Source organism: Osmerus eperlanus, chromosome 18, assembly GCF_963692335.1.
Source record: "Osmerus eperlanus chromosome 18, fOsmEpe2.1, whole genome shotgun sequence".
In the NCBI taxonomy this organism is placed as follows: Eukaryota; Metazoa; Chordata; class Actinopteri; order Osmeriformes; family Osmeridae; genus Osmerus; species Osmerus eperlanus.
In genome coordinates, this window is record NC_085035.1 from 1,629,911 (window position 1) to 1,648,858 (window position 18,948).

The 18,948-nt window shown below is 48.1% G+C and overlaps 1 protein-coding gene across 1 annotated transcript in view; it reads left to right on the forward strand.

The window, feature by feature from the left end:
- The first annotated feature begins 10,129 nt into the window (after nt 1-10,129).
- LOC134039054 (leucine-rich repeat transmembrane neuronal protein 4) overlaps nt 10,130-18,948 on the forward strand; it is an 11,479-nt gene continuing 2,660 nt past the window's right edge. The window contains 2 exon segments of the mRNA XM_062484805.1: nt 10,130-10,833; nt 18,017-18,946. Of these exon segments, the coding sequence (XP_062340789.1) occupies nt 10,830-10,833; nt 18,017-18,946 (934 nt within the window). The 5' untranslated portion in view covers nt 10,130-10,829.

Sequence of the window (18,948 nt, forward strand, 5' to 3'; positions counted from 1 at the left end):
TGCTGAAGAGAGACCTTCGGCCTTGGCGGCAACCAGACTTCTTGTCCTTCGGTTACGCCGTGTGGAGATTTAGACTGGGTGTCTGAGTTAACAGCCCCGTGAAGGCTTCTCTAATGAGTATTAATGGAGAGCTTGTCTGTGGATCAGTGCTCTCTTCGCTTAAACGCAGGCTAAAGACCGTCAGCTTAGTTTATTTGCATACTGAGTGTCTCTCCATCCAGCCTCCGTGACACAAACCTTTCATGTGAAGATCCAAGCCTTGGTGTTTCCCAAAGCAGGTCCCAATGGACCATTTTATTCGTTAAATACAGTCATAATAACACGCGCAAATACACTCGAATCATTTCAATGCATCCCCTACCAAGCCCAAACCCCGAGTTCACAGGGCCAGCAACCAAACGGCTGACGCCGCAGTCGCAGAAGATCAATGTCTCTTCGCCGTTGCAATCCGCACCTTCTAGAACAAGGAGGAAATAAATTCAGCAACTGTGCAAAAGTATCTATCAGCATTGTGCACAGGTGGGAAGAAGCACTCGCGGTAACAATCCAGATAGCTTGCCGAGTCAGTGGCGATCAGCTTGTGGAAAAAGTCCGAAAAATAACACCCTGACGAGGACCTCAACTCGAATGTCATTCTGACGTGAGGACGGGAGGTTTGTATTCATGTCTGTGTGATGATGGACTTGCCTGTGTGTGTCAGACTCACCCTTCTGTTATTACACTGAGGCCTCAGGCATTAGCAGTCAATGCAAGCATGATCCATTTGAAACTGTAGCAATTTATGTGCCTTGTTTCTGCTGATTCAGCTTGGCTGTCAGAATCATTAGTGTGCACACAAACATCGCCCCTTCCGGAAGCAGGGAAATGCATACAGAGCAGACATGCTGAGACAGAGAGGGAAAGAGATGGAAAGAAAACACCCCTTTTTCTTTATTCTGCCATCTCTTCTTCTTTCTGTTTCTGTGGCATGTGCACACCCCCACCACACACACACACACACACACACACACACACACTCTCTGTCTCCATCTCTCTCCATCCCTCTCTCTCTCTCACTCATTTTCTCTCATCCTGCCATTCACAGATAATCTTGTTGTTCCTCTCCTTCCAGCGGAGCAAAGCTCCATCAATAGGAAATTAGGATTTGGGTAGAGAGCTGTCAATCACTTTTCCCGGGGTCTGTTCATCCTGATTGTGTTAGGCATTAAGGTAGAAGCATAACAGGGATTTCATGCATATTTTACAACCAGAAAAACAAACTATAGAATACGACCCATATTCTCCATTCGAAAGGGCCTCGTGTTTAGACCATGGCTGGTAAGTTATCAATAGACTGACATGTTTCTTTTATACCAGATAATTCATCATTGTTATTCCAGCCCTCCCAATGTTCCTGGTTTATTTGGCGAAAAAATTATGCTTTTTTCTGCCCGCTCAATTCATCACCCACTTCCACGCTGTCGTCCCTCGCGTCTCAGCCAGAGATTAGCCTCCTCTCCATCTCGGATGTCCCTCAAAGGAGCAGCCATATGTCAGTTAGGCCCTGTTAGGCATGCCGCGATCCCACAGTGGGCGGGAGAAGGAGCGAGCGGCCGAGCCAGCGTGAAATGTCGAGGCCCGACAGCACAGTTCCGCTCTCAGCGGCTTCTCTTGCAGATGGGTCCCACACACCTGTTTGTATCAGGCAACGTTGTCAATAGCATCAGAGTGATTGGATCTCTGCCTCAGGGTCTGGTGATGATTACACACTGCCGGTGCATCAATAAGGATTTATCGGGCTTCGCTCGATGATGCACAAAAGAGCCCGTCTTTAATCATTGCAGCGGTAAGAGCCTTCGACTTTTTTCTCCCTTCTTTTTTTCGGGCAAAGGTGAAAAGCTCAGTGGTTTCGTCATCCTTGACTAATCGTTAGCGGAGATTAGCATGAGCGGAGACGTGGGCCGACGGCCATGCTGAAGGGAAACAATCCAGTTGCTTGACTTGAGCTGTCACACGAAGCTACCCCAGAGACATCATAGGATGGGTCAAAGCCTTTTCAGTCAACAGGCGACTGGGAAGACGCGACACATATTATGCATTCATGATATGCGTGTGAAAGGCAAACTCCTTTTCTGCAGATCTGTAGAATACATTTCCAAAAGGTCTTTCAACAAAATCTAGTTTTTGTGTGTGTGTGTGTGTGTGTGTGGGGGGGGTACTCTGACTGAATCACAGCTGTCTATTGACTGAAGATGGATGTATGTGTGTTTATGCTTGCTTTCACGGTTTCAAAGTTAACTCAGGCGGAGAAGTCGGTGTGTATCGTATGAGTGGAAGGTTCCAGAAGGTTTCAGAAGGTCCCGGCTCTTGGCCTCGGTCTGGACGTGTGAACAGAGACGCTGGGAGGTCAGAGGAAGGTCACTCCCACGGCGTGTAATTAAACATCAACCTGACCCGCTGGGTACGTCCACACACACTGGCATCTGTGCCCGCCGACGCCAGCGAGACCCGCAGCATTCAGGCACCCGTCACGGCACGCATCACTTACCAACAAGGGGGGTAAGACCTCAAAATAATAAGGCTACACATTTCATTAAGGCTGCATTACAGTAACTGCAATGTTTCTGCATTGCAATACCTACAGTAACAACTGTGTGGTTATATACAGTATAAACTGCTGTGTTGTTCTTCATTATGAAGAAGAAGAACAAGAAAGATTAGAAGTAGAGGGAAAAGAAGAATAGATTTAAAAGAGGAACAGTTAAACAGCAGCAGCGGAACCTCGGTGTGACAGGTGATAATCCAGACCGTGGGAAAAAAGGAGCTGTGCTTGTTTCACCTGAAGTAACGCGTCGCAAAGTGCCTCATTGGAGCTATTAGCATGGTACCACTTGAGAGAGCGTTGAATAAATAATGGACCTCAGTCTGTTGCTTGAGTGTGAAGTTATTTCGGTGTGCCATCGTGTGAGTGCCTGTCCTTGTTCACTGTCCCTGCGCACTTAGAACAGTGGACCACTTCCAACATTGATTCCAGCCGAACAGCTTCTCTCACTCCATCTGCATAGTGAGTTTGTACCTGTGTAAATAACCCACTGAGTTTTAATATGTATATAGATCAGTGGTTCTCAACCCTGGTCCCTCAGGGACCCCCCATCCTGCATGTTGTAGATGTTTCCCTGCTCCAACACACCTGATTCAAACGAATGGGTCGTTACCAGGCTTCTGCTGAGCTAGATAACTGCCCATTTATTGGAATCAGGTGTGTTTCAAGAGGGAGACATCTCAAACGTGCAGGACAGTGGGTCTCTGAGGACCAGGGTTGAGAACCAAGGACTTTATAGATGCGTGTCCTGTGCTTTTTGTTTCCCCTGTTATATTGATATCCTACCATAATCTGTCATGCCTGACAGATTACCAGGAGACATCAGGATCCTAGAATGACATGAAGCAGAAAGCCATACATACTGTAGCGTGCCAAAGTCAAGATTTAAATTACCCTCACACACCTATTATGTTCAGTGTCGCTGAGTAAGCAAAACGTTGGTATTCATGGCATGTCAAACGTGAAAATGTGTTGTGTGTGTATATTTCTCAGAAGGAAAAAGAGATAAGGGGAGAGAAAGACAGAGAGAAATGGACTTACAGACAGACAGACAGACAGACAGACAAACAGACAGACAGATAGTCAAACAGACAGACAGACAGACAGACAGACAGACAAACAGACAGACAGATAGTCAAACAGACAGACAGACAGACAGACAGACAAACAGACAGACAGACAGACAGACAGACAGGTAAAATAGAAGTGTAGGTAGAGACGTGGAGGTTCATCATGTGATATTGAAGTCATTTGGCACATTGACCTGCATAGTGCATCCATCAAGCGTTCGTAACCCCCAGCCCCTGCCTCTCACCACCCCAGATACTGCATGATGTCCAGATCACGTCACACAACATGGCAGACTCACTGCTTTGGACTCCATTGAAACCGTACGATGAAACATGCAGCCAAATATCCTCCCTGTCAGCTTTAAGTAATGCAACCTTATTTCTTTGTGTGTGTGTGTGTGGGTTTGAAAATTATTCTGTGCACTGGTGTTTAACCATGGTCACCCGTATGAAATAGCCTCAGACCCGCCGCGATTTATGATTCGCTCGGAGCCTCCGGCAGGCCAAGCTGAATAATTTACATTCTGCTGGGGCCTCCGTGCCTGGAATGGGGTAATGCCAAAAAGGGGGGGGGGGGGGATGAGGGGAAGAGGGGAGGAGGGAGGGAGTGAGGGAGGGAGGGAGGGAGCGAGGGAGAGAAGGAGGGAGGGAGAGAAGGAGAGAAGGAGGAAGGGATGGAGGGAGGGAGGGAGAGAAGGAGGGAGAGAAAGAGGGAGGGATGGGAGTGAGAGAGAGGGAGAGAGGGAGGGAGGGAGAGAAGGAGGGAGAGAAGGAGGGAGGGAGAGAAGGAGGGAGAGAAGGAGGGAGGGAGAGAAGGGGGGAGGATCACACAGATAAAAGTGGACGAGACAGGCTCCGTGGCACCAGTCCTGCTGGGAAGTGACACACAGGGGGCGTGTCCATGACCGGGGACGGAGCAACATGCAGGAAAGTTGCCCAGATGCGCTGAGTCATGTGAGAAAGGCTCTTCAGAGCCTCGATGGGCAGCATCTCGCATGCACGTCTGTGACATCCTAAACACCACGGCGCTATTTAAAGACCTGCCTGCATCCGGATCTCCTCTCCTCGATTGTCAGTCATCTGCAAGTCAACAATGGGAGCCTTTCACTGGCTGTGACGGACGTGTTTGAAACTCTGCTGCGTGTAATTCATCCGAGAGAGAGAGAGAGAGAGAGAGAGAGAGATGAGAGAGAGAGAGAGAGAGATGAGAGAGAGAGAGAGAGAGAGAGAGAGAGAGAAGAGAGAGAGAGGAGAGAGAGAGAGAGAGAGAGAGAGAGAGAGAGAGAGAGAGGAGAGAGAGAGAGAGAGATCAAAGCCGGATATTGGGGACAACAGAGAAACTGCGACCACATTAGCCGTGGTAAATAGAAACAAACCAAACGTAGGGTTGTCTTTGCTTGTTAAGGACATTACTAAAAAAAACTGGGAAGAGGGATGTGGGTAATATATTCTCACTCAGTACAAACAAGCAATCCTAGGTACCGAATGCCATCAAAAAGTTAATTTCACTCCCACACAGGAGAAACACAGCACACCGGACATGAGTTGTGTTTTCCATTTAATACACCGCTGGTGTAAAAAATGTCAAATTCTCTGTCTGGGTTTGTGTGTTGGCGGGTAAAATACCGTTTTCCTCTTCCTACCCTTCGAGCAGTCACCTTGGATGGCTCTGTCTCTCTCACAGGTGAATGCTCTTTAACAGAGATGCAGCCTCCTGGCTCCAACGTCTCCCAAAGGCCCCAAAAAACTGCAAGAGAGAGGAAAAAAAAACGAAAATACTACTATTTTTTTGTGGCATATTTTTAGCCTCCATCCATTTAACAAAGGGCAGAAGTAAAAGAAGAGTCATTAACGATGCATGAACCGTGACTTTAAAACTCACTGTAATAATAACAAACGCAGATCGGGATTAGTTAGATAACGAGTGTGTAAGAAAACAAAGGTTTTATTTTACACTGTATCGCAGAAACAAAACAGTGTCCTTGGGAATGTTTTCCTTATGCAATCCGTTCGATCGCAATCTTGTGTGTGCAGCCGATGACTCCGCCTAATCACATAGGAGATTTAATGAAAGTGAAGGACCACAGGCAACTCAAAGTTAAACCAGGGCTGATAAGAAACTCCAGCAGCCTGTAATTGGACCTCATTGATCCACTGGCTTCTATAGATCCTTATCATGTCGCATTATGTAAAATCCTCTTTCTCACAAGAGCATTAGCAGATATTCCCTGTTTCTTGTATTTTTATTCATTGAGGCTCCTGCTAGTGGAACAGCTGGGATGGGCCTCTAGGTATGGAGCACAGGAAAGGGAGGCAGCCAAATAACTAATGTAAGAAGGTTCTGGTGTAAGACCTGTTCTAGTTGGAGTTCCTGACACCTCTAGAACATGGACATGAAGTCTTTTCAAACCCTCAGAGATAGAGTCGTGATAGGAAGGTGAGGTGGCCCAAAAAATACATTTTGAAATTGCGTTAGTATATTTCTTTTTCTTCTCTTTTTTTCTCACACATGCTGATATTAATATTACACCCCTTCCGTGGTGTCACAAATCGAAATAACAGGTTTATGTTCTCGGTTTGGGTACAGTCTCTTCTTATTATGTCTTTCCCACTCACTCAGTGGGAAAATGTATGTGCCAGAAGAACAGACGATCTGCTTCCAGCAGAGAAATACATGTGAGCTCAGACGCTCTCCTTCCATCCATGTTTTACATTGCACAACCTGGAGTATCATACAGAGCTTGTATGTTACACGCTACTGTATACACTTGAGATTAGCTGCCTACCCATGTTCTACCCGCGAGATCTTGTGTCCATGGAGACCCCGTGGGTAGGAAACAGATGGCCAGAGAGAGAGAGAGAGAGAAGCAGATGAGAGAGAGAGAGAGAGACCCCTTCTCCTCCTCACATCTTTACCAGAGCAAAACATGAAGAGAGAGAGAGGAGAGAGAGAGAGATGAGAGAGAGAGAGAGAGAGAGAGAGAGAGAGAGAGAAGAGAGAGAGAGAGAGAGAGAGAGAGAGAGAGAGAGAGAGAGAGAGAGAGAGAGAGAGAGAGAGGAGAGAGAGAGAGAGAGAGAGAGAGAGAACGAGAGAGACATAGAGAGAGAGAGATATTGTGGAAATGTATTATTTTACTGTAGGCAAACCGACAGAGATGGAATGGTCAGTGGTGGGCGATGATGCTACAGTAGTCCACAACTTCAGGTCAATGATGATTTGGCATTCTTGAAGATCCCAGGCATGAACCGGACCATGATAACTGTACACAACCAGCTGCCAGAGGCAATATCCATAATTCAATGATTCGTCTTCTGTGGAAAAACTCAGCTGATTCTGTTTTTAGTATTTTTCAGATGGTTTAACAACAGCTCCCCTCATGTCTGATTGCATGTTCATCCAGTTCCAGCCATCTCCCCTCCTCACTGTGCTACACAGACCTCCAGATTGAGGCCCAGCTTGGGGTAAAGGTTAATGGAATCGACCTACAAACAAGGATTTACAGGTTCCAGCTCTGCTGCAAGAAAGCTGGCACCGTGACGGCAGAAAATCTGCAAGGAAGACGATTCTACTTTGGATCTTTCAGCCGTTCTGTCCAATTTCAGTTTTTCTTCTTCTTCAATAAAACGAGCATTTGCAGATGATTCTCATCCATGTGTGAGCTTGTGAAACCTGACTCGGGTGGAGAAACACCTCGAGGCAGGCGGGGGTTTGTTCTGCTAGCGTTAAGATCAGAGGAAATGAGGAAAGACAAGAGAGAGAAACGGGAACACGACCTGGTCTAATGTGAACATGAGAAGCAGAGAAAAGGGCTGTCCATCACTCTGGAGATTCCCTGACGCTGAAGATTCTGTCGGAGCTCCTTCTCTCTCACACTCGGATCATAGCACACACACACAGTGTGCCACACACACACACAAACACACAGTGTGCCACACACATTGTGCCACAGCACACACACCTATCACAGAGAGACTGATGCCATTGTCAAGTGTGGGGGAAGGTTTCTGACCCTGTTGTCGAGGTATTTAGCATCGCCTAGACAATGTGTCTTCTCTTGTCTCGTTTCTCCTGTTTTTTGGGGGGGGAAATACAGATTGTTTGTTTTGTTAATATATTCTGTTATATATTTCATGGGCACATGGTGTCAGGTGTCAAATGTATTTGATAACATCAAACAAAAGAATCAGCTATCGTGTATATAATCTCCATCATGTATTTAATCTCATATTGAATTTTACTTTAACTACGAGTTGGAGAAGGAAAAAAATCGTGCCCAAACCCATTTCACCTTCCCAGCTCGCTGTTCAGGAACCTCGTGGGAGATCGGCTGGAGTTCCATTAACCCAGCTGTCACCCAGAGGACTCGCCCCCCACTCACTGAGTCACCTGCCTGGGCACACCGCCCCCGGAGATGGCCCTGGTTGTATTTCTTTAAAGCACCACCACTGTGGTCCACAGGTTGGCACAGTCGTTGGTTCCATAACTTCACAGGGTATTAATTGTTTTACCGCTGTCAGCAGAACTGCCTGGGCTTGTTGACTGCGTCCAAAAGGAAAGCCATCAGCCAGATTGGATGGGACACAGAAGCGAGAGAGTGTGAGGTGGAGAGAGGTTGAGAGGAGTGTTAGAGAGGGTGTCTTGCTTCCTTTGGAGATTTAGCCTCGGTAAATGTCACATGACTCTGTAAGTTAATATTAAAGTTTAATAGGTATGGAAGTTATAAGTATTTAATTGAAGGTGGTGTTCGTCACACGAGGGGTGCGTGGAGGATCAGAGAGAGATGAAGTGCTGTTGGGTCACATGGAGGGTTAGGGTTAGGGTTGCATGCAGACCCAGCGGTGATCTACAGAGACAGCTTGTGCCTGGGAAACCCACTGCCTGAATACTAGTCTGAAAAGAGAGCTCCACCACTCAACTTCATTGTTGTCTAAGTGCTCATTATCGTTTTTTATAATACTTATTTAGCACCAGTTGGCACTAGATTTGTTTTGGGTTTTTTCCCTGTGCTCTTAAGGCTCTAACACTGGCCGATGATCCTGTGAATTTTTTATTTAGAGAGTTCTCTATAAAAACCATGAGACTTGATAATATAACCAACGCCTAGAGCATGTGGAAATACTCTTATATTTGGGTGAAGAACAAGGCAATTTAAAATAAATGTCCACATTTCGAAATGTTGAAACGTTTTAAGGTCTCATTAGGAGATGTTATATATCGCACGCTTTGCACATATTTCTGCTTTACTTGGTAGATAATAAACATAACTACCCCAGAGTCAATGACACATTAAAAATTCAGCTGCGATATTGCTTCTGTGGAACCACCAAGCGCACCAGTGTTGGGGAGGAGGTGCCTGGGGACGAAACTGTCGATAAAATACCACTGCTTTCCCAATACAGATTAGTGACAAATGCCACACTGCAAAATGCCATGGACAAATCAACAGCAAAGGAGGCCTGTTTAAGTGAACAGCATGGTGGCCTTGATAAAACCGAACATACCTATTCAGAGAAACACATCCAACTGAATAGCATGGCTGGTGCTTGAACGTGTTGTTTACACAGTTGGTAAGTTCTGTAAAATACTAACGTTTTAGACATTTAGTCGACGCTCTTATCCAGAGCGACTTACAGTAAGTACAGGGACATTCTCCCCCGAGGCAAGTAGGGTGAAGTGCCTTGCCCAAGGAAACAAGGTCATATTGCTTGGCCGGGAATCAAACTGGCAACCTTCAGATTACTAGCGGGCTTCCCTAACCGCTCAGCCACCTGACTCCCTGAACCTTATATTTCGAAGGTTATTTCTAGTTATGATATGGATTTTAGTGCCTTGCCTAAACATGAGGATGGTGAACAGGTCAACACTGATTCCTGCGCTATGGATAAAGAAAATGTACAGTAGCACCGACAGACGCAGAACTGAGGTCAGAGAAAGTTGAACAAACCGCTGCTAGCATCTGGCACCTAAAACAGTAGTGTTAACTGAATCAGCACCATGGACAGAGATGTGTTTCAGCCATGTTTGATGTGTATCTTGGCCGCTGGGAATGAATTGCCTTGAAGTAGAACCAAAGAGAAAACGGGCATTGTTTAATATGACTTTAAATGAGAACAGAAAAAACGTCCATGGTCCAACTGGTTGATTTGATCCAACGCAAACGCCGGAACTTTGCGAAAACCGCAGATTAAACCACGGAAATCCAGTTCATTGATTTCCATTGACTGATTAAGTAATCTTCTCCTCTGACACATTAATTCACATCAATGACAGTACAAAAATGTAACAGTTTAAGCGTGGGACTGCATTCTGTAGGAAGCACCTTCATAAAGTGTGAGCGTGTGTTTGTGTGTAGGTCTGTCTGTCTATGCGGATATCGCTCTTTCACCAGAAGAGGGCATTCCGATTCTTCCTTTTCCTACAAAGTTGGCATGGTTTATTCAGTCGTGTTTAAATAGCATGCAAAACGCTTGCACTTATACTGTTAGAAAATAAAGAAAAAAGAATTGCGGTGAACAGTGGGCAAGATCAACCATCACGAGCTGCAGAAGGTTTGTTTTGGTGGCGAGCGAAAGTATCGAACGTCAATGCTGATCAGCGCGCGACCGACCAGGTTTACATTTCTGAGGAGTCTATGTGCCTATCAGTCTCGCTAAAGGGAGTATGTATCTCCAGTACCCTACTGAGAAAACGCCTGTTAACATATCTTGTCACCATGGATGAACGGAAGGTAACGAGAGCATTTCAAGCGGAATTCCAGAACTTCGACAGAAAGGTGATTTTGGATCGACTTCTTTGACTTGGATGTGGATTTCTGTTTTTGGTGCCGTCGCGCTGTTTGGTGTCGGACAAGTATCAAGTCATTTCTTTGCGCGGGAACAATTTATGGATAGCCGGTACTAGACAACACGGTCAGTGTCGCTGGTGTTGGAAGTAAGTGAGTCATGCTACAGGGGGGGAAAAAACTACGGAATTGACACGGATACACATCTGAGAGGGGTACATTTCTAGTGCAGGAACGGGCAGGTGCGCATTGGAATCGGCGACTGCGCGAAGAGACTGGGGTTGTGGACAAGAACGGTAGCCTACCCGTCTGAGGAGAGCGCGTGTCATGCGGACTCGGATGTCGCGCGCTAGAAGGCATTAAAACCTGTAGACAGGAGGTGAAAGATTCGCGGATATGGGTAAGTGCATGTGCCTGTAAATGTAGGCTATCGAATGTGAATTGTTTGGTGGGAAATTAATCAGCCGGGTTTTCTCCCAAACATATATATATATCAACATACCAGGAGACTTTCTGTCTGGTTTGACAAAATCCTGGATCTTTATTAAATGTGGAGGTTACTTGTTTCACGTTACAAAATAGCATTTTGTTTTGCCATGCTCTTGAAATTGTATAAAAAGGTTATTCAGCGTGATAGAAAAGACAGATAATTGCCACACAGTCAAGACTAGGAGAGCTGCAATGAGATTTTTTTTTCTTCCCCTCATCTCCTTGCGGTAGCCTGACGCGACGAATGGTTCGTATGAAGCTGCCATATAGCTTGACAAAATGTTCGCAAGGCTTCAGGAATTGGCATTCTCTATTCAGCTGTAAACTCAAATCGCTCACTGTTCACTTGAAACATTTGGAGCATTCACGTCTCTTGCCGACTACAGAGGCAGAGACTGTAGTCGGAGCATTGACAGGAACTGGAATGCTAATCACGGTTTTTGTTGGAAGCAAGTCAAGTTTATAAACCCTGGTCCTGCACGGTCATAGTTGTTTTTTAATCAAGGCTGCGTACTTAACAATATGCAGTTGTTGTATGTTTTGCCAAATATGAATGGATCCTGATTCGTATTCTGAGTGTATTCATTTTGAGACAGTTAAATGATTTACGCATGCAAACTTTGCAAAAGGGTCGGTTATAATTATAGCCTGCTCCTTAGGACAACCTTCCTACGCCTCGCACCTGCAGTTAATGATTTGTGTATTGACGGTAAACCAGTATGTATGCTGATTCTGTGGAGCATCGGGTCTTTTTCACACCCACAGAACGCTTGGATAAATGTAAAATCGAGCGTAGGAAGACCTGCAAATTGTGCTTGAAACTGTGTGTGTGTGTGGTGTGTGTGTGTCGGTGACAGGGAAAGAGAGAGAGAGTGTGTGTGAGTGAGAGAGTGTGTGAGTGTGTGTGTGTGTGAGAGAGAGAGAGAGAGAGAGAGAGAGAGAGAGAGAGAGAGAGAGAGAGAGAAAGAGAGAAAGAAAGAGAAAGAGAAAGAGAGAGAGAGAATGATACAGTACTTTAACCTCGCTCTTTTCCCGTAGGTGTGTGTGTGTGTGAGAGAGAGAGTTAGCGAAACAGAGTAGTCTAATGATATTCACCAAGGAAGAGATTGAGGTTGCATCGACAAAGAGAATGGCTGAGGTGGGTTAGCTTTATTTTTGCATACCCCCCCCCTTCTCCCCTTTACAGTATGTTTGTGTTGGCAGTTATTTTTCCCCTCAGGCTCTGCTACCTCCATTATCGTAGCCAGAAGTAGCTTAATATCCCCAGCCATTCTCCAACTCTTACACAGATGGCCAAGTGCACTGGCTGTGCTATGCCATTAATTGTAGCATGGCATGATGTATTGACCCACAGTACAGAGGGTTACTGCACTGCATCGACATAACAGCACACTAAAGAGCTTATAGGCTCCTGTGGCTCAGTCCACAGATACAGCTCATTTGTTGTGGGATAATGAATTATAACTGCAATTGTCATACCTATAGGCTACAGTAGATACAGACAGTAGATGATGACCTCTCAGGCATATTATTGTCCACTATCGTGGAAAGGGTTTTAATTGCCGTCATAGCAACTGTGAGGTGTAGCCATGTTTGTTAAGGTAAAATTAATTGTTGGGGTAAACCTATTCCAACCCCTAGCAACTCAAGGCCTATCTCTAAAGTCCACCACCCACATGTAGTACCTAACCCTAACCACTAGAGTACAATGCACAGCTTAGGAATGCCGTGTGAGGGATATAACTATTGTTTGTTAACGGTTAAGTGCCTATCTATTCGTGGCAAATCGTGCAGTCCTGACATTGTGGGGTCAGACAGTGTTGTATCTAACCTTTGGTATGTGTTCATCAATGGAATTCCACCCAGACTGAAAGTGGGCAGTCCTCCTCTGTGGACTCTACCCTGAGTGTCACCGAGTTCACTGCGACCTTTGTCTACCGCTCACCTAACCCTGGCCTCCCATGCACTGGGAAATGCCAGCAGGTGAATAAAGTGCAACTAGAGTCCTTCTGAAAACTACATTTCCCACTTATGTTCTGAGAAAAACAGACCTAGGAAGATAGGAGTACATCGTCTGAATCACATAACTCATAAATATGTTGGCCAGTCAGGGCTCGATCGTATCCATAAAAATGGATCAATGTATTCAGGGTTATTCCAGGATTTTCATTGGGTCGATGCACGATTCATATTATCGTTAACACTCTTTGCCCCTTAGTATCTCCTCGTAGAATCCTCTAGTAGTGACATACACTGCACAATACTTGAATTTGGCGAATGACAAATCTTTTCAAAAAACATTCCAAAGAAATAACCTTCACCTCACAGCCTGCATCGCCCGTCACGTCCACAGCGGTGAGTTGGAGCTGCCGCCCAGAAGGTGGAGGTGTTTTGGACTCGGAGAGAGAGTAAGCGGTGCTGGGCAGGGAGGGGCAGGGACGGCATCAGCTGTAGTGCAATTGGAGGGGGACGCTTGATTGGTTATTCTTAGTCACTCCTCCCTGGAGGAACTGTTGCCACCAAGGGAAATCAGAAAACAGACACAAGGCAAAAACACAAACACAGTCAGTGTGTGTGTGTGTGTGTGTGTGTGTGTGTGTGTGTGTGTGTGTGTGTGTGTGGAGGGTGTTTGTTACCTGCATTCTAGGGCACTGTAAGTGGAATCAACATAAAAGTACTTCTCCTAATCCATTTGCCCAGAATAACATGGGCCGCACTTTACCCCAATCAGTGCAGCAAATGCAAAAGCAATATGCTATATTTCCTGCCCGCACACAAATAAGCCTGTGTTTCCTCCAGGCATGGAGAGCGGGAAACACGGGCTCCCAAGTAGCATGGAGATGGGCCCTGAAGGCAGGGCTGCCTGGGCAGGGCTGCCTGGGCAGGGCTGCCTGGGCAGGGCTGCCTGGGCAGGGCTGCCTGGGCAGGGCTGCCTGGGCAGGGCTGCCTGGGCAGGGCTGCCTGCCATCTCGGGGGTAATTGGGGACTAGTACGGCTTAGGCTTGTTGATAGTGACGTCCTCTGACACTAACAGATTGTGTTTGGTTCTTTTGTAGTTGATGGCAGTTTGGTCAGAATCAGGACCCAGATAACAATGTGATACTTGTGGGGTTTAGAGTCGGTTTAATGAATGCATTTGCCAAGCTATCAAACTAATGTTTTATTTTAGGTTAGTGAAAGTTGGGCAGTGCCACAGTGCTCTGTGTTGTAGAGGAAAGAAAGAAGACTCATCTAGAGTACAAGCGTCCAAATATTCAGGACTGCCTCTTTGGTTGCTAAATATAGGGGACATGTTTGGAAACCCTTTAACTTCTGCACTGTTGAGTTTGAAAGTGCAGAACATCTCTTATGGTCGCTGTATTTTGGAATGGGATTCACCACAATTGCAGCTGCGATAACAGTAGAGGTGAGAACCAAGTGAAAACACCGGTGGAAAGCCACGGATAAGGCGCCTAAGTGAGTGAGGCCAAGGCTACCACCGTAGCGCCAAGCTACGTCAACAGCCCTGTTTTCGAGAAGCAGAAAAGACCACGTCGGCCATGCTGGATCTCCCGTCTTACAGTACATTTAGTCATTTAGCAGACGCTCTTATCCAGAGCGACTTACAGTAAGTACAGGGACATTCCCCCCGAGGTAAGCAGGTTGAAGTTCCTTGCCCAAGGACACAACGTCATTTGGCACGGCCGGGAAGCGAACTGGCAACCTTCTGATTACTAGCCCGCTTCCCTAACCGCTCAGCCACCTGACTCCCTACACCTGACTCTTCTGTGGCGGTAATGGGCTGGCTGAAGGCTGGTTCCTCTAAGGTGATAGTTCAGCCGGCGACGGAGCGACGGCGGAGGAACGGAAATGATTTGGAGACGAGGGGTAGAAACGGCGGTGATAGAGTCATGTGACCGGTGAGTGACGTCTCAGTGGGTGTCTCATGTTGCTCTCTGTGAATGAGATGAGAGGCACAACAGGGAGGAAGCAGGCTTATAGAGGCATTAGTGCACAGAGCGCTCATTATACCACACATAGTGTCAGTCGGGTTAGAGAGGTGGCGAGGCGAAGGGGCAGGATGGCTGCTTTTTTAATAAAGCTGTTTTGTTTGCGTGGCAACAGGAGAAGAAGGGCCATTCTCTTTTGTATCAGTCGGGATACGACTTGAACATACAGCGTGAAATCCTTCGAGCATAACATTCTGGTTGAACAACCCACATATGTTTGTCACACGCCGAACAGTGTTTTGCCAATTACCCTAAAAGCACACGGCACGTTACAGAACATAAACATTGTTGGCTCTTATTCTGTATGGTTATGTAAATGTCAGCCTTTAACACACAGAAAGACACATTGTTAGCGTTTTTTTTGCCTTGATATTGTAAAAGAAAATGCCTAAATAATTTCTGCGTCGGCTCAAAGCAAAAACAGAAAACAAAAAAAACAACAAGAACACTCTTGATCATTAAGTTTATGAGTTGACTCATGATTCAACACTGTAAACTGGATTGATGTTCTGTGGTTTCTGTGCTGGGATAATCAATAGTCGTCCCAGCTGATCCTCAGCATCTGATGCAGATCTCCATCTGGAACCGATGATTAAAGGCATTTCTGAAAAAAGAGATAACACACACTATTCCACAAACACATACATGTACACATACAAACACACTTTCTTTTTCTCCTCACACACACACACACACACACACACACACACACACACACAAAATGCACACAACACATATGGGTTCAGCAGATGCTTGGGAGAGCACATTGGTTTTAATAGCCATCGTATGCAGAAGGATGCTGTTCAGCTACTACTTTGAAAAATAATAGATTTTGACAATGCTACCATGAAGATGAAAGAGGGGAAAAAGAAATTCACGAGCCCACATGATGCAGTCAAGCTGCTAGTACTGTTAGAGGTCTGTGATGGATCTCCATGGTCTGACTATCTGAAACACACCGTTTGTTTGGCTCTGCAGAAACAGATTCACAACATGCCAATGCCTCTCCTTAGGAATAATCAAGACCGCTAGTTAGTGTCACTAGGCGATTTAGCAAGATTCTCTGTACAGTGTGTTCATCCTCTCACATTCTCAGTGTCCAGAGCTGCACAGGCCTCCGGGGTTCCGACAGAAGACAGCAGCACACAGTGCTAAGTGCACTTCTCCAGAGGAAATCAATGCATCGTAATGACAGATCGTTAGGGACTCCGTAAGGGGAGTGATTTTAATTGAATCCGCTAATTCACAATTACATATGAGGCCTGCTATCTCACCAGGCTACAAGACGGCTGACCGTCGGCAGGTCCTCGTCGCTCACAATGGACTCGGTGGGGTCAGAAACGCAGATCCTCCGAGCACCTCGAACTGAGCGACGGCACGTCCGCTGTACGATTACATCTCAGTCTTTTTTTGTTTATTGAATTGCCACACTTTGAGATGTTTAGTATTCATATATGTGCTTTTGTTTTCGCGGAGCGTAGTTGTCGAATGCCAGACGGGTTTCTAGAGAGTTGACTCTTTTGTTTGAACTCGGGGGAAAAGAAAGGAGGAGAAAGGTGGAGGGAGGAGGAGGGTGGAGGGTGGAGGGAGGAGGGAGGAGGGTGGAGGGAGGAGGGAGGAGGGAGGAGGGAGGAGGGAGGAGGGAGGAGGAGGGAGGAGGGAGGAGGGAGGAGGAGGGAGGAGGAGGGTGGAGGGTGGAGGGAGGAGGGAGGAGGGTGGAGGGAGGAGGAGGGAGGAGGGTGGAGGGAGAAGGAGGGTGGGAGGAGGGAGGGAGGAGGAGGGAGGAGGGAGGAGGGAGGAGGAGGGAGGAGGGAGGAGGGTGGAGGGAGGAGGGAGGTGGAGGGTGGAGGGAGGAGGGAGGAGGGTGGAGGGAGGAGGGAGGAGGAGGGAGGAGGGAGGAGGAGGGAGGAGGAGGGAGGAGGGTGGAGGGAGGAGGAGGGTGGAGGGTGGAGGGAGGAGGGAGGAGGGTGGAGGGAGGAGGAGGGAGGAGGAGGAGGAGGGAGGAGGAGGAGGAGGGAGGAGTGGAGGAGGAGGGTGGAGGGAGGAGGGAGGAGGGAGGAGGGTGGAGGGAGGAGGGAGGAGGGTGGAGGGAGGAGGAGGGTGGAGGAGGGAGGAGGGAGGGAGGAGGGTGGAGGGAGGAGGAGGGAGGAGGGAGGGAGGAGGGAGGAGGAAGGAGGAGGGTGGAGGGAGGAGGAGGGTGGAGGGAGGAGGGAGGAGGAGGGTGGAGGGAGGAGGGAGGAGGGTGGAGGGAGGAGGAGGGTGGAGGGAGGAGGGAGGAGGGTGGAGGGAGGAGGGAGGAGGGAGGAGGGAGGAGGGAGGAGGAGGGAGGAGGATGGAGGGAGGAGGAGGAGGAGGGTGGAGGGAGGAGGAGGGTGGAAGGAGGGAGGAGGAGGGAGGAGGGTGGAGGGAGGAGGAGGGTGGGAGTAGGGAGGAGGAGGAGGAGGAGGAGGGAGGAGGAGGGTGGAGGGAGGAGGGAGGAGGAGGGTGGAGGGAGGTGAAAGGCATGATTCACTCCACAGCCTTAACTGTTCCGTTATGGTTCAATGTGAAGTGGCTAGATTCTAAATTGATCCGCCTCCAGACTTGTATACACAGTCCTCAGCTCCTGAATGCTAATTTGCTGTGTGCCGGCTGGCTTTTATGACTTCTCAGTGTTTGCCGCGAGCACTGGGGTGGCTTGTTGGAGGACTGAATACAGGCAAAGCCAGATGAAAATCTGCCACTTTGGTCCATTGCAGTGAAGCTAATTAAAAGTACTATTTCAGTCCGGAATCCAAGCTTGTTTTAATCAGCCGAGTAAGCCTATGTAAAGACTTTGAAAGAAGCAGGTAGCATAAGTGAGGATTCGCTATATGGAGGATTCTTAGATCATGCGGGTGATCGTAACGATTCAACCATATCACATTATTAACACATGCGTTGTTCCGAGAGGGTCTTGACAAATATATGCTCTCTCCTTATTGACCACCCACCTTTTCTCTCCCTCCCTCCCTCCCTCCCTCCCTCCCTCCCTCCCTCCCTCCCTCCCTCCCTCCCTCTCCTCCCTCCCTCCCTCCCTCCCTCCCTCTCCTCCCTCCCTCCCTCCCTCCCTCCCTCCCTCCCCAGGTTCTGGCATGCGGCGTCGCTGGCTGATGGTGCCACTGCTCATGCAGGTGTGGCTGGCAGCAACCCCGTCCTTCAGCGAGCGACCGTGCCCCAAGAGCTGCCGCTGCGATGGGAAAATTGTCTACTGTGAGTCCAGCGCCTTCCGCGATGTCCCCAAGAACCTGTCCGGGGGCTGCCAGGGACTCTCCCTCCGCTACAACAGCCTGGCCAGCCTGCGAGCCGGCCAGTTCGTAGGCCTCAACCAGCTCATCTGGCTCTACCTGGACCACAACTACATAGCCTCCGTCGACGGCCTCGCCTTCCAGGGCGTACGTAGACTCAAGGAGCTGATCTTGAGCTCCAACAAGATCACGTCACTCCACAACACCACCTTCCACCCGGTCCCCAACCTCAGGAATCTGGACCTGTCCTACAACAAGCTCCTGGCCTTGAAGACGGGCCAGTTCCAGGGCCTACGCAAGCTGCTAAGCCTGCACATGCGCTCCAACTCCCTAAAGAGCATACCGGTTCGTCTCTTCCAGGACTGCAGGAACCTGGAGTTCCTGGATCTGGGCTACAACCGTCTCCGCAGTATCACCCGCAACGCCTTCTCAGGTCTGCTCAAGCTCACCGAGCTGCACCTGGAGCACAACCAGTTCTCCAAGATCAACTTCTCGCACTTCCCGCGCCTCTACAACCTGAGGGCTCTCTACCTGCAGTGGAACCGGATCCGCTCCATGAGTCAGGGCCTGACCTGGACCTGGACCTCCCTGCAGAAGCTGGACCTCTCCGGGAACGACCTCCAGGAGGTGGATGCCGGGGTCTACCAGTGTCTGCCCAACCTCCAGACCCTCAACCTGGACTCCAACAAGCTGACCAACGTCTCTCAGGAGGCCGTGTCTACCTGGGTCTCCCTGACCTCCATCAGCCTGGCGGGGAACGTGTGGGACTGC